Source organism: Stegostoma tigrinum, chromosome 27 (assembly GCF_030684315.1).
Source record: "Stegostoma tigrinum isolate sSteTig4 chromosome 27, sSteTig4.hap1, whole genome shotgun sequence".
NCBI lineage: Eukaryota > Metazoa > Chordata > Chondrichthyes > Orectolobiformes > Stegostomatidae > Stegostoma > Stegostoma tigrinum.
Genome location: NC_081380.1, coordinates 17,362,505 through 17,377,622, shown reverse-complemented (window position 1 = coordinate 17,377,622; position 15,118 = coordinate 17,362,505). Strand labels below are relative to the sequence as shown.

The window sequence follows — 15,118 nt, the reverse complement described above, 5'->3', positions numbered from 1 at the left end:
GCTTTTAAAAAAATCTCCAAGCCAAGAAAAAACACATCATCTTTTATAGGGACAATATATTCTTTCAACTACCCATCATTTTACAAACATCAAACACTCCATCCAACTTCACAAAAATAAATTTAAAACATCTTCATTTGGCTTAATAATATTGGCCTTAATATTTACATTTTGGTTGGTGAGTATTGAGCCATTCTTTGGGAAACCATATCAATGTTGAAAGCTGACCAATACAGAATTTTGACCCCGAGTTAAACCAAACTTAGAGTTGCGCCAGACAAGGTCAGCCAATCCAAACTGGTGAGTAAAAGCAGAGCTGAAAATGTTCCAAGTAATACATCTGTGCTGGCCTCAGTGTTGTAGACTGTTTCTGTTTCTGTAATTAAACCTGTCAGGAATGGTTTTCAGTTTGCTAACAACTACTTGCACATTAGCCCTGAGGTGCTGGCTGGAGTAGTCCTACATATTTTCATCATGTGAAAAGCCTAGGTCTTGATCGTTTTGACTCATGAATATTAAGAAAGGATCATTCCCAGTTAGGTGGGGATTGACTCTGCAGCGGAGTTTGTTTCAGCGAAATGAGTGGACAAAAAAAGGGAAAAGTTGTTATTATCAGTTCAGTTTTCACTGTACGTTTGGGCTGACGTTTTCCACAGGCAGTTGACTAATCATCAACAGCAGTTTTTTAATCACCCTTTTCATTTTCAGTTCAAGTAATTATCTCCTTGCTTATTCTGTTTTATATTCTTGTTTTCAGGCATTTCTACCTCTCCTAAAGAAGGCGGCCCAGGCCTTGGATATGGAAGAGATGAGCTGTAAAAAAGCAGCAATTGTCAATATCACCTCACTCTTGGGTTCCATTACGTTGAGTCAGAAGAATTTCAGAAGAGCTGCAATGTATCCATACCGCCTCAGTAAGGTAGTTAATAGGAACATTAGCCACAACCACAGGAGTAGACCATTCAGCCCCTCAATGCAGTTCTGCTGGTCAGTTAACTCATGGCAGCCCTGTATTGTGAGTTCTACTGCCCACCTAGGTTCTGCAATTGTTAATACTCTTCCCAAAAAAGTATCAGTTTTGAAACTTGCAATTGACCGAGCCTCAAACTTTCAGGAGAGGTGGGATTCAATCTTCTACAACCCATAATGTGAAGCGATTTCAGGCATTGTACCTGAATGACATGGTCTAATTATAATTTTATTTCTTCTTGTTCTGGACTCTTTTAAGAACATAAAGATTAAGAGCAGGAGTAGAACTTTCAGCCCCTCAAACCTGCTCCACCACTCACTAAGATCATGGCTGATCATCTGCTGTAACTCCATCTTCTTGCATTATCCCTGGATTCCCTTAGTATTCCAAGGTGTAATGATCTTTGTTTTAAAGCACTCAACCACAGTTTGCAGTTACCAATTAAACAACTATCCAACTTAATCCCATTTCTGAGGAAAACGATTCTCTTCAATTCTCCTTTAATCCTTCAATACAATTTGAAATTTCTATCCTTGAGAGACCCAATAAACATGAAACCAGCTCTTATTCATGATGGTTCATGTACTGTTCTTCCTGATGGGTATTCTAGTTCTTCAGATTTCATAAGCTAAGAAAGTAAGAAAAATGGCTAATTAGAAGTATTGTAATTTGCTGAAATAATGGCTCTTCTAAAGGCAGTTGGTTTGGAATTCCATTTTTAACATTTTAACCAACATTCTGTACAATGAGCATACTGAAGGAAATATATCTGTTGAATACCATTTGTGGAATACTGAAAACAGTTGGGAATTCCGAGTGATGCAAGATTACAAACTGAATAAATCCAAAAGAACTGCGGATGCTGCATATCAGGAACAAAAGTAAAGTTGCTGGAGAAACTCACCAGGTCTGGCAGCATCTGTGGAGGAGAAAACAGAGTTAACGTTTTGGGTCCGGTGACCCTTCCTCAGAACTGATGTTCTTTCAGTTGAAGATTCCTCAGTTTTGAGGAAGGGTCACCAGACCGAAACATTAAACGTGTTTTCTCCCCCACAGATGCTGCCAGACCTACTGAGCTTTTCGAACAACTTTGTTTTTGTTCAAGATTACGGACTGATGTTGTTAGCTTGAACCAAATATTGGGAGAAAGGAAATCCCTAAAATTAAATGTGTCAATTCAAGCCCTTAACTGACAGGTTTCTATTTTGCTGGAGCTGGAAGAACACAGCAGGCTGGGCAATATCAGAGGAGCAGGAAATTTGGCGTTTCAGGTCGGGACCACTGCACGACGGTGCAGTGGTTAGCACTGCAGCCTCACAGCGCCAAGGACCTGGTTTCGATTCCAACCTCAGGCGACTGTCTGTGTCGAGTTTGCACATTCTCCCCATGTCTGCGTGGGTTTCCTCCGGGCGCTCCGGTTTCCTCCCACAGTCCAAAGATGTGCAGGCTAGGTGGATTGGATATGCTAAATTGCCTGTAGTGTTCAGGGTTATGGGGGGATGGGCCTGGATGGGATGCTTCAAAGGGCGGTGTGGACTTGTTGGGCCGAAGGGCCTGTTTCCACACTGTAGGGAATCTAATCTTACGTTATCTTTGCTATCTCTGACTCCAATATCTTGCTATCTCAATATATGAAGAGATTGTTTGGGATGTTGGAGGCCCATTTCTCTACGTAATACTTCGTGCAGAGTAGGAAAACTTCAATTTTCTTCCTAAATTTTAGTTTGTACCATGTTTAGTTTTTACTTACAGTAGAGTATAAAGTTATACATCACTTGGGCGAAGGAGAGAATTAACCTCCATTTAGAGAGGCCAGATTTGATCAGGATAGTCGGCATGGCTTTGTCAGAGGGAGATCATACTGAACAAATTTGATATTTTTCAACAAGGTGACGGAGTGTATAAATGAGGATTGTACAGTTGATATAGTTTATATGGATTTCAGCCAGGTCTTTGACAAGGTCCCACATCGAAAAATGATAAAGTAGATAAAAGTTCTTCGGACCTGGTTAGATCTGAAGCTAGCTTAGTGATAGGAGACATAGTGTTTGTAGAAGGCTGTTTGTGTGTGGAGGCCAGTGTCCAGTCATGTTCCACAGGGATCAATGCTGGGTCCCGCTATTGTTTGCGAGATTCAGAAATGATGTAGTGGAGGGGATGATAAATAAGTTTGACAAATGCTATCCTTCTTTCCACCAATAGCATTGGTTCTGATGTGGATCAAGATCTCTGTCTGTTTCCCCTGCTCCAAAACCCCTCCTCAGAATATTCTTCCAGTGCAAAGTAACCACTTGACAGGTGATTAGCATCTTCAAAAACATTTGCCCTTTGAAGCTTGACCCTCACCTTTAGTTGCACTTCCCTCTTGTCAGCTTTTGCCACTGTGTGTGAGCAGAGTATGCAACTTTTTCATGAGGGCCAAGAATGAGATGTACCAGGAGCAGCAACACCAGCTGTTTCCTCCACCCTCACTTGCCCATCCACAGCAAAGGTGTTAGACACAGAGAGCCAATTGAAAACAGGCAAGACTCCTCCAACACAGGATCTTTAGTCAGACGAACAGTTCTCCTGATGTGTCTGAGCTTTTTTGCCACAGGAGGTTCAAGGTTCTTTTTTATATAATTTACAGTGACACCTAAAGCCATTCAAAATAAGAGGCTGACCAGAAATTGGCAGTGTCATTTTTCCTTTGTTTTACAGTTTCTCTCTATGGCACCAAACTTGTTCACTTGCACTGTTGTCCCAAACTTGCCTCATTACTTATATACTGCACCCCTGTAATGCCCTGCTCATCCCATTCTCCTACTTACCATAGGTGGGTGTACTTTCGTAGCGAACCTCAAATTAAATCACCACCAACTCATCTCAGTCCCATGAGGGAGCAGCCTTATGGCCAGCAAGGAATATAGTAACTTTACATTTCCTCTCAACACTTTCAAAATACTTAGTATAAGTGTATGAAATGTTAGCATTATGATATTCTCCTCAGATCTGGGGAAGAGACAGAGTCAATGTATTTCAAAATTCATTTGATCACCATTTTGAAGACTGAATTAAATGCAGTAGAAATTAATTGTTTTAACTTTGAGTAAGACGTTATATGTATCCATTATTAATGGAGTGATTGAATACGTCCTTATTATAACTATAACTATTTCTGCATTCTAATCATATCCAGAAATGTTCATAGTTTGTTTTTGGGCTGCTTGGGTGATGAAAGAGAATGAAAATGCCCTCTGGGTAACTTGGATCAAGCTGGTAGTTTTTTTGAGCCGTCATTCCACCAGCTGGGGAGGTGAAAAGCAATTCCAACTTAGAGTGCAGTTGAGAGTTAGTTTGGGGGTCTGGTGTTTGGTCCCTCCAATGGAGCCCTTCCGTGTGTAAGCGAGATGGGGAAAGAAGCATAAAGGGTAGGGCGGTGAAGGAGGATGAGTTGACTGTGTGGGGACTGATTGGAAGGGAAAGCATGAGTAAGTGAATGTGGAGTCCTGATTGAGTGACAGAGAAGGTAAGATACAAATGATTGAGTGAACTCGAAGGGAGTGAGGGGATGCATGAGTGATTGAGGTAAAGTGGAGATTGGGTCCAGTTCTTGTTTCCATCCTTAATTTCCCTTGAAGGTGGTGGTGAATTAAGGTGGATCACAATGGAAAATAGATGATGAAGTAATGCTGTAGCCCATTGCTTCCCTTTGGATGTATATAATGCAGCAAGATGATGTTCAGTTGTTATTATGGACTTCATTCTGTATTGCATGCACTATGTGAAATCTGTTTTGGTGATTTTATGCAATTGTATTGAGCCAAAGTCATAGAAGACAAACAAAGGAAAAACTAAACCACTTGTGTTTTAATAATTTCAACTACATGAAATGATTTAGAAATATTTGCATTTTATTATAAGATTGTAAAATTCACCTAAAATAATCCATTTATCTTAGGCCACTCTCACCCCTGCAAAATGCTTTCTAATTCTTGGAGAGTAAGGAAATGTTGGTGTGCCTCGAAGAAATATGGATAACTGGCACATGGAAACATGGACACTTGTTCTCATAACTCCTCCCTTTCCTCTTTTCTCCCCATCCTCAGTCTGAGTTTTATGTCCTGGCTCCTATCCCGACGGGGATGTTTATCCTGAAGGTTGCCAGAGATAAATTCCCTTGCTGTGGTAAAAACTAAAAGAACTGTGGATGCTGCAAATCAGAAACAACATCACAAGTTGCTGGAAAGGCTCAGCAGGTCTGGCAGCATGTGTGAAGAGAAATCAAAGTTAATGTTTCAAATCTGAAACGTTAATTCTGATTTCTCTTCACAGATGCTGCCAGACCTGCTCAGCTTTACCAGCAACTGCCCTGCAGTAGTGCAGTCCCACTCTGGCTCTGTTGAAACCTTGAGTAGAAATAATAGGAAAAAAGGACTTTTGGAAGACGACCTTGCAGAGGGCATGAGGGGAGTTAGCAGAGAAACTGGAGCAAGTGTGAAAACTCGGTCAGTCTGAACTTGGGCCTATTGTGCTCGTGGAAGTAATGGAGGCCAAGATAGTTGATCTTGATTTTTGTACAAAACTGGAGAGGAGAGGTTGACTGTTACCTTTGACATTCTGGATATTATCTGAATAGGGCACACTCAACAGTGGTGGAGAGTGTAGCATAATATGTTCAAGTCTTGGTCCCTTGAACTGAAGTGAGTGTTGATGATGGTTTGTACCAAGGGAATATTGAGGGTGAGCAAGAACAATGATTATAGTGGAGAAAAAGGTATTAAATGTGGTGGAGAGGATCTGATTTAGTGAGGTAACAGCTAACTCACTATCATGATGAACTTAAGACTGAAGCTTACAGAGTTGATATTTGACAGTACATTGGTTAGTGCGTTCATGTGTTTTCTTTGATCTTCAACTGAGATGCACAGAAAACCATTATTTTTTTGGAATCTTAGGGGCTTCTAGGGACAGGCAATAAATACTGGTCAGCTAGCAACACCCATGTCCCAAGAGTGAATCAGGAAAAAGTCATAGAATGGATATAGTGCAGTGGAAGCTGTTCAGTCTGGATTGCTCAGAATTGGACTTCAGATGAGGCTGAACCAGTGTTTGACAGAGGTTCACCATAACTTCCTTGCTATTCAACTCTATTAACAAGACACAGGGTCCCAAATACCTTGTGAACCACTTTCTCATTCAACCCTGCCCAGTATATGTACACACATTGCCAGATGCTTCTGCTACATTTGAATTTTATCCTTAATTTTATATTGACATTCCTTTGTTCTGCCTACCAAAAAATGTCACATTAACTCATATGAATTAAATGTTCATTTGTCATTTATCGCACACTCTGTCTACATCTTCCCTTGAAGATTATCGCTGTACTCTTCACACTGTGCCATTTGTAGGTTTTGAAGTTATGTCCCGTATACCAAGATTAGGCTCTTAGTATTAAACAAGAAAGAGCAAGATCATAATGATTTACCAAAAAACAGTTCACAACAACTCTGTTTCCTGGCACTCAGCCAACTTCCTATAACACTGGAGCTGTCCATTCCAATAACTTCAGCTTTACTGCCAAGCCAGACATGTGGCACTTTATCAAGCTCTTTTTGGAAGTCCATGTAAATGAAATGCATTACCTTCTCATCCTGTTATATCACCAAAAATTCTCAAAGTAGTTAAACATGATTTGCTGCAACAAATCTATTCTAGCTTCCCTCAATCAATGTTTGTCCAAGTGACTCTTAATTTTGTCCCTGATTGTCATCTCTGAAAGATTTGTGGCACCATTGTTAAACTGACCAGCCTCTAACGTTAGGTCTTATCCTTACACCGTTTGTTGAAAAGGGGTGAAGGTTTGCAATTTTACAGTCCCCTGCACCATCCTTGTGTCAAAGAGGGAATCAAAATATAGTCAGCTGCTCTGAAATTTCCATCCTTACTTTCCATTGGTCTTGGTGAATGATCAACTTTTGAGTACAGTGAGATCTGATGAGTTTCTTCAGCATTCTGAATTTGTTTCTAATACTTTCTCCTAATCAACATATAGATCAATATATCAAGAACCTGCTGTTTTGCTAGGACTTTGCATCCATTGTTATCAAGGAACGAGATGACGTCAAAGGAATCATTTAGCACCTTCACCATGCCCTGTGCCTAGATCCATAAAGCCCCTTTTTGGCCCTTTGTCAATCATATTCCTCCTGTCATATCTTTTCATTACTTCTTTGCATATGAAAGACTTTTGGATTCCCTTTCATATTAATTGTCATTCAATTATCATTGTTCTACTCTTATTCCCTTTTCCCATCCCTCTGAACTCTCTATCTTCAACATGGTTCTCACTTCCAATATCCACTTGACATGTGTAACACTCTTTAATTTTACTGCCTATTCCTCGCATCCAGGTAGCTCTGGTTGTATTTGTCTTTCTATCTTCCACTCATAGGAATATACTTTGACTGTACAGAAACTGTTTTATCTTTAAAGGCAACAGATTGTTCAGTTACAGTTTTGCTTGCCAATCGTTCATTCCAATTTACCTGAACTAGGCCTAATGGTTTCCCACCCTGCTGATATTTTTACACTGGATTTCTTCTTGTTCTTTTCCACAACCAGCCTAAAATTATTTATGTAGGTTGGAGATTCTAGAACTGATGGGCATAGTCTAAATTTAGGGCCAGATGATTCAGAAGGGATGTTCAGAAGCACTTCCACACACAAAGCTTGGTAGATGTTTGGAAATCTCTTCCACAAACAGCAGTGAATGCTGGATCAGTTGTTAATTTTATTGCCTTTGCTTAACAATATTTTATGTGGCTCAGATTTAAGGGAAATAGGCCAAAAGCAGCTTTATGGAGTTAGGCCACAGATCAGCAGTGATCTCATTGAAAGCTGGAATAGACTCAAGATGATGAATGGCCTACTCCTGTTTGTTCCAATGTTCTTATTATTGTTCCTTAAATTTTCCTCCAGTAATATTTGATTCATTTATCCCAATTCATGTCCCAAAATCAAATACTACAAAACATAAAGTGGAGTTCAACCTGGATAAATGCGAAGTGATGCGTTTTGGAAGGTTGAACTTAAATGCTGAATATAGGATTAAAGGCAGGATTCTCAGCAGTGTGGAGGAACAGCGGGATCTTGGTGTTTAAGTGCATAGCTCCCTCAAAGTTGCCACCCAGGTGGATAAGGTTGTTAAGAAAGCATATGGTGTTTTGGCTTTCATTAACAGGGGGATCGAGTTTAAGAGTCGTGAGGTTATGCTGCAGCTCTACAAAACCCTGGTGAGACCACACTTGGAATATTGTGTCCAGTTCTGGTTGCCCTATTATAGGAAAGATGTGGAGGCTTTGGAGAGGGTGCAAAGGAGGTTTACCAGGATGCTGCCTGGACTGGGGGGCTTGTCTTATGAGGAGAGGTTGACTGAGCTCGTACTTTTCTCTCTGGAGAGAAGGAGGAAGAGAGGTGACCTGATCAAGGTGTACAAGGTAATGAGAGGCATGGATAGAGTCGATAGCCAGAGACTTTTCCCCAGGGCAGGATTGACTGCCACGAGGGGTCATAGTTATAAGATTTTAGGAGGAAGGTATAGAGGAGTCGTCAGAGGGAGGTTTTTCACCCAGAGAGTTGTGAGCACATGGAATACTTTGCCAGTGGAAGTCGTGGAAGCAGAGTCATTAGTGACATTTAAGCGACTGCTGGACATGCACACGGACAGCAGTGAATTGAGGGGAAAGTAGGTTAGGTTATTTTATTTTTGGATTAGGATTATTCCACGGCACAACATCGTGGGCTGAGGAACCTGTACTGTGCTGTATTTTTCTAAGTTCTATGTTCTATGTACTATAAAGAACAACAGAAATTGCTGGGAAAGCTCAACAGGTTTGGCAGCATCTGTGGAGCGAAATCAGAATTAACATTTCGTGTTCAGTGACCCTTCTTCAGAACTGAAGGGAATTTTAGATTTCTGTCCAAATCCTTCCTTGCTGCCAGACCTTCTGAGGTTTTCCGGCAATTACTGCTTCTGTTTCAGATTTCCAACATCTGCAGTTCTTTTGGTTTCAAGCAACACCTCCTTCTTCTTTCAACGGGGAATATGCTGATGAGGAAAATGCTTTTGTACACACAACAGAAACTCTAAAAAACTGGCCTGCATACTACTCCTATCTCCGTCTATAGTAGGACCTTTTGTACCCACATTATAATTACACGATTGTTTCTGCATCTCTGTGTATTTTATTTGTAAAGTTGCTCCTTTATATCTTCCCCTTCAGTTGAGACCTCTAGAAAATAGTCAATATTGCAATGACTCCTTTATTTCTCATCTGATATTCAAAAATATTGTCTTTGACTCTTTTCTCAATCTCTCTCTGTCTTGTCTCTCCGTCTCTTTTTCTCTTCTGTCTCTGTCGCTCTACGTGTCTCTCTCTACCTTTCTCTCTCTGTCTCTCTATCTCTGTATGTTTGTCTCTCTCTGTCTGTCTTTCTTTTTCTCTCTGTATCAGAATGACTCACTCCACTGCTCCTGACACAATTATCTGGATCAAGTACCTGAATGTAAGATTATAGTTCATTAAACAAAGAAACTCATCAGGTCTGGCAGCATCTTAGAATCAAGAGAGTCTAAAATTAAAGTTACTCAATTGGCCTTAAGAAAGAACAATCTGTTTAATGATGTTGACTGAGAGATAAATATTGTTGAAGGCAGCAGGGATACCTCTGAAAGCCACAATGTCCAGCTATGCTACACAACCTCAGTACTACACTGACATATCAAGATTTTTCCTACCAACCATACAAGTGCTCTTTAATTGCAATATGTGAGTAAACATTCCAACTGCTCTCTTCCCGTGTTTCAGGAATTCCTGCACTAACCCACAGTGTGGCCCATCACAATCTTGGTCAATCACAGCAGAATCTTGCCAGGAAAGAATTGATGCATGCTCCACTTCATTGAAGCTCCGCCAATTAAATGGGTCTCCCAGAATCTTGGACTCCCGTGTGTTTTAGCAAAGAAAAGGCACTCGCGATATCTTTGTGTGAAGGATCTTCTGTGTGTGCTGTACCTCGTATCAGCTCCTGCTGCTACATGTTCACTGTTCACACTCTGTTGATATTCACTAGCTGAATCTATCATGGAACATGGACTAGAATATTTTTCATTTGTTTTACTTTCAGGCTGCATTAAACATGGCAAGTACATGCCTTTCAGAGGATTTGAAGCAATATCAGATTCTTTCTGTTGCTATCCATCCCGGCTGGGTTCAAACAGACATGGGAGGCAAGGAAGTAAGTAATAATGTGAGTTAGTCCAACTTCCTCCCTCTCCTTGATGTGTGCCAATGCTGGTTATAAATCATCTGAGCCCAAACCACATGAACAGCATATTATTTGTACAAGTGGAAAAGAATTAAAGCTTCTATTTCGATAGCATGTTTGTGGATTTTAGTGATTTCATTTGCAGCCAAATAAGTAAGAAAGCTGAAACAAAAAAAAATCAGACGCTGTAGCCTTGTACACCATTAAACAAACCTACAGTTGTAAGATTTGCATCTTCCCTCCATTTAGATTAGATTCCCTACAGTGTGGAAACAGGCCCTTTGGCCCAACAAGTCCACACCATCACTTGGACCATCCCACCCAGACCCATCCCCCATAACCCACACACCCCTGAACACTATGGGCAATTTAGCACGGCCGATCCACCTAGCCTGCACATCTTTGGACTGGGGGAGGAAACCAGAGCACCTGGAGGAAACCCACACAGACACGGGGAGAATGTGCAAACTCCACACAGACAGTCACCCAAGGCTGGAATCAAACCCGGGTCCCTGGCACCGTGAGGCTGCAGTGCTAACCACTGAGCATCCGTGCTGCCCCTGTTCTTTCCTTTCCTGTCCATCTGAATCTCAAATACCTTGGTTTTGTAATTCTTAAACCCTCACTCATGGATGTCGATTGATTTTAGTTTTGAGATCCAACAACTAATTCAATGCATTCCAACAACTTTAATTCAGGGCCTAAAATGTCATCCTTATTAGGGACAAAGTGGAACAATCAGGCTAATGATCCTGACGGGTCAGTAGAAGGACACAGGGATTTTGGTGCTGTCAGGGTGAGCGTTCACATTGGCTAGGCTGCTGAAGGGTAAGTGCCAATTGTAGAAGTTGTTCACATCCGACTCAAGTCGGTAAAGGCTAATCTTTTGGGGATAGATTTGAGAAGCCGGGTTGAGCTGCTTCGAGAGAAGAATGTTGAGAGGAAGTGTGAAAGAGGCCTTCAATAGAGTTCTGGATAACACAGATAAACTATTGATGAAAGAGCCTCAAACCAGAGGAGATGGCCTTAAAATGTTTGGCCAAGCATCCTGAAAGGAGACTCTTCCTAATTCGGCATGTGGTTATGAACTAGAATGCCTTCCAAAGGAGGTGCACTTGAAAGGTTTATCAGACAGGCCTGTAGGCAGTATACGCCTGACCATTCAATAGCATTGAAACCCCCTGGAGCTAGTGTCTCCTTGGCCTGGCCACAGCTGGGCTACTCTTTGGCAGCTATATAAGTGTGCACAGAAGCATCCAAACATTAGGAATCCTCTTCCAGGAGGCCAAAGGTGTCAGTAGCAGTCAATTCCTTGAGTAGGTACTGCTCCATCTGCTTGCTTGTAGCTTAGTGATAGGGTCTTGGCACCAACACCAATGCCTGAAGCCTCCTTTGTGCCCATGGTGTGCTGCTCGATGGTGTGACAATGCTCTCAGCATCTGCACAGAGACTCAAAAGCAGATGCTTAAACTTACAGTCAATAACATTGATGGACCGAGTTCAAACAAAAAAAAGATACTCTTCTTCACCTTTATCACCGAAGTGTCCTCAATATGTTAATTTGTTAGTCTCCCTCCTGCTATATCTAAATGTACTACCTGGCTCCACAGCTAAGGTGTGGGGAGCCTGCTCAGATGTGGTGGCCATTGGTCCTGAAGGTTAGGCAGGGACTACCCCAAAGGCGCCATGCTGAAGGCCTCCTTGCTACAGGCAAATTGAACCTCCTCAGTGTGAGTTTCCGAGGGACAGAGTGAAGGGCAGACAGGGTGGAGGTGGAGGACCTGGACACCGCTGCAGTGTCCTGAGCAGAGACTGATGAGAGTATGATTCCTCCTTTGTCTGGCACTGCCTTGTCTCCTTCCTCGGGTGTGGGGAAGGGGCTGAACTTGGGTCAAGGATGCCCTGCCACCAACCTTTCAGTCCTGAGCTCTAGTGGATACAATGATGGACTGCAGGCTCTCCTGAAGCTCATGACTGTGCTGGCACAGGCTCCCAATGAGAGCTACTAATCTGTTCATGACGGTGGCAGACAGATACTTGACTCACCGCACTGTTGCAGCTTCTTGGTATGGAGCATTATTGGCTCCCATGTTCCTGTCTGCTACTGCTGCTCACTCCTGTGCATTTGAATGAAATTCCTGATAACCCAAACCATGGGGTCCCCTCCTGCCTGGGTATGAGCATGAGGCTGGTCTCTAGCAGACCTGAGCACCAGCTGCCCAGGGCATTACATCCTTGACCATGTGGGGAGCTGTTGTAGTCTATCATGACAGTTCCAACTGGGCTGGTCAGGGGGAGAGCTGCATGAGGCAGCTTTGTTGATACTTCCTCAGCGAAGCTGGATGTTTCAAGAAGTGGTGTGGGAGCTGGTGGATCCTGCAAAGCAAGAGAGAGAGAAGGTACCGTCGCCAATTGGTTGGAAGTGGTTTGCAATGAATGACACTGACTGTGGGGTTGCAGTGGAATGAAAAGAGGCACTTACTCGGTTGTGGGACATGAATGTTTCTGTATCTCCTCAGGAGTGATCCCAGGAGGATTCAGGAGGTACATGACAATGTGGGGGAGTTGGTGAGGTGCTGATTGTGTGGCTGCAGATGACAGGTTTGACATGGAGGAGATGAACATGTCCTGGGCTGTGTCATTGTTCTATAAATCCCACTATTGTCTTTTAGATTTTTTTTTAGATTCCCTACAGTGTGGAAACAGGCCCTTCGGCCCAACAAGGCCACACCGCCCCTTGAAGCATCCCACCCAGACCCATCCCCCTATAACCCACACACCCTGAACACTATGGACAATTTAGCATGGCCAATCCACCTAGCCTACACATCTTTGGACTGTGGGTGGAAACTGGAGCACCCGGAGGAAACCCACGCAGACACAGGGAGAATGTGCAAACTCCACACAGTCAGTCGCCCGAGGCTGGATTCGAACCTGGGTCCCTGGTGCTGTGAGGCTGCAGTGCTAACCACTGAGCCACCATGCTGCCCTTGGTCCATACCTTCTAAGGAACCAATGTTGGCAAAAAGAGACGAACAAATCACTCATCTCATTACTATTAACGAAAATTTGCGCAGCAAGTCCTTCCACAACAACAATCATTAACAATGTGCATTTGTATAGTACCTTAAACTCAAATGGACAGCCCAGAGTGCTTCATGGGTATTATGGAAGAACAGTTGTCACAAAGTGATAACATAAAACAGAAGTTGCTGGTAAAGTTCTGCATCTGTGAAGTAAAAATCAGAGTTAACATTCCTGAGGGCTGGGTTCCCAGGCCTGAAATGTTAACTCTGATATTTTCTTCACAGATGCTGCTGGACCTGCTGAGATTTTAGAGCAGCTTCTCTTGTTGTTCCTGATTTAGAGCATTCACAGTTTTGTTTTGGTTTTTATTTGACATGAAGTGATATTAGGACAAATGACCAAAGATGTTGGGAAAACAGATTTTCTGAAGAGTGACTTTAAAGGAGGAAAATGAGACAGAAATACTTAAGGGAATTCCAAAGCTTAAGGCCTAGGCAGCTGGCAGTGCAGCCTCCACTAGGGGAAGAAATAAAATAATTCATTCGATGTAAGACACAGTTAGACATTTCCATAATGTGAGTGAGGGCTGTCTATACATTGAGGGGTCAGTTGTCACTTGATATATTGCAATATTGCTGTTGTTTACTTTGTGTTGCTAATTATGCTGCTCTTTTGGATTGGTTCTGGCTGTAATAAACGGTCATGCTTTCCATTTATTCATTCATGGGATGAGGGCATCACTGGCTAGGCCAGCATTTATTGCCTATCCCAAGTTGCCCAGAAGGCAGTTAACAATCAACCACATTCCAGCCTAGGGTGACTGTCTGTGTGGAGTTTGCGTGTTCTTCCCATGTCTGCCTGGGTTTTCTCTGGGTGCTCTGGATTCCTCCAACAGTCCAAAGATGTGCAGTTTAAGTGGATTGGCCATGCGAAATTGCCCATAGCATTGCAGGGATGGGTGGTATATACTCAATGGACAAGTGGCCTGCTTCCACACTGTAGGGTTTCTATGATTGCTGTGGGTCTGGAGTCACAATTAGGCCAGACCAGGTAAGGATGGCAGTTTCCTTACCTCACGGACATTTGTGAAACAGATGGGTTTTTCCCCTGGCAAGGATTCATGGTCACAATTGACTCTTAATTCCAGACCATTTGCCTTGGTGGGATTTGAACCCAGATTGCCAGAACATTACCTGGGTCTCTGGATTAATAGTCCACTGATAATACCACTAGACTAACACCTCCCACTATTCCCATAGATATACTCTTGGCATATATCAGCTGCTGCCAGCTGCTTCCATGACATATCAATCAGTTGGATGTATTTCTGCCCAGCTTAAAAACCTGATGAATCCCCTCTTGGTTGAATTCAATTACTTTCCTTGTATTTTTTCAGGCACTTGTGTCAGTCAGTGACAGTGTCAGCAACCTGATGAAGCTGTTTGCCAACCTGTCGCAATGTGATACTGGAAAATTCCTGGATTTGGAGGGAGGGGAACTTCCCTGGTAACAGCTCGCTACCTTTCATTGCCTATTAATATGGCTGCATCAGAACCAAGGACAACATCTCTTCATTTATTCGACTCTGGGCCAGACCACACATTTGTTTCATTTCTAACCTTAGCCAGACTCCGGTAAAGAGGAGATCCTTGAATGATTGGCATGACATGTGAACCAGTTTCCCTGTGTCTTGATCTGATTATAATCTGATAGACACAGAATGTTTTGCCTGTTGCAAAAACAGTTGGAGTCTAAAACATCCTAGAGGATCCGAAATCTTACAGGCCATTGTTTGCAAATTATTTCACT

At 42.5% G+C, this 15,118-nt stretch overlaps 1 protein-coding gene across 1 annotated transcript in view; it reads left to right on the top strand.

The window, feature by feature from the left end:
* Positions 1 to 14,819, top strand: part of LOC125464416 (C-signal-like) — a 31,036-nt gene extending 16,217 nt beyond the window's left edge. The window contains exons 4-6 of the mRNA XM_059655328.1: positions 758 to 919; positions 10,142 to 10,252; positions 14,706 to 14,819. Coding sequence (XP_059511311.1) covers positions 758 to 919; positions 10,142 to 10,252; positions 14,706 to 14,819 — 387 coding nt within the window. The remainder of the gene's footprint in view (positions 1 to 757; positions 920 to 10,141; positions 10,253 to 14,705) is intronic.
* The last annotated feature ends 299 nt before the right edge of the window (positions 14,820 to 15,118 follow it).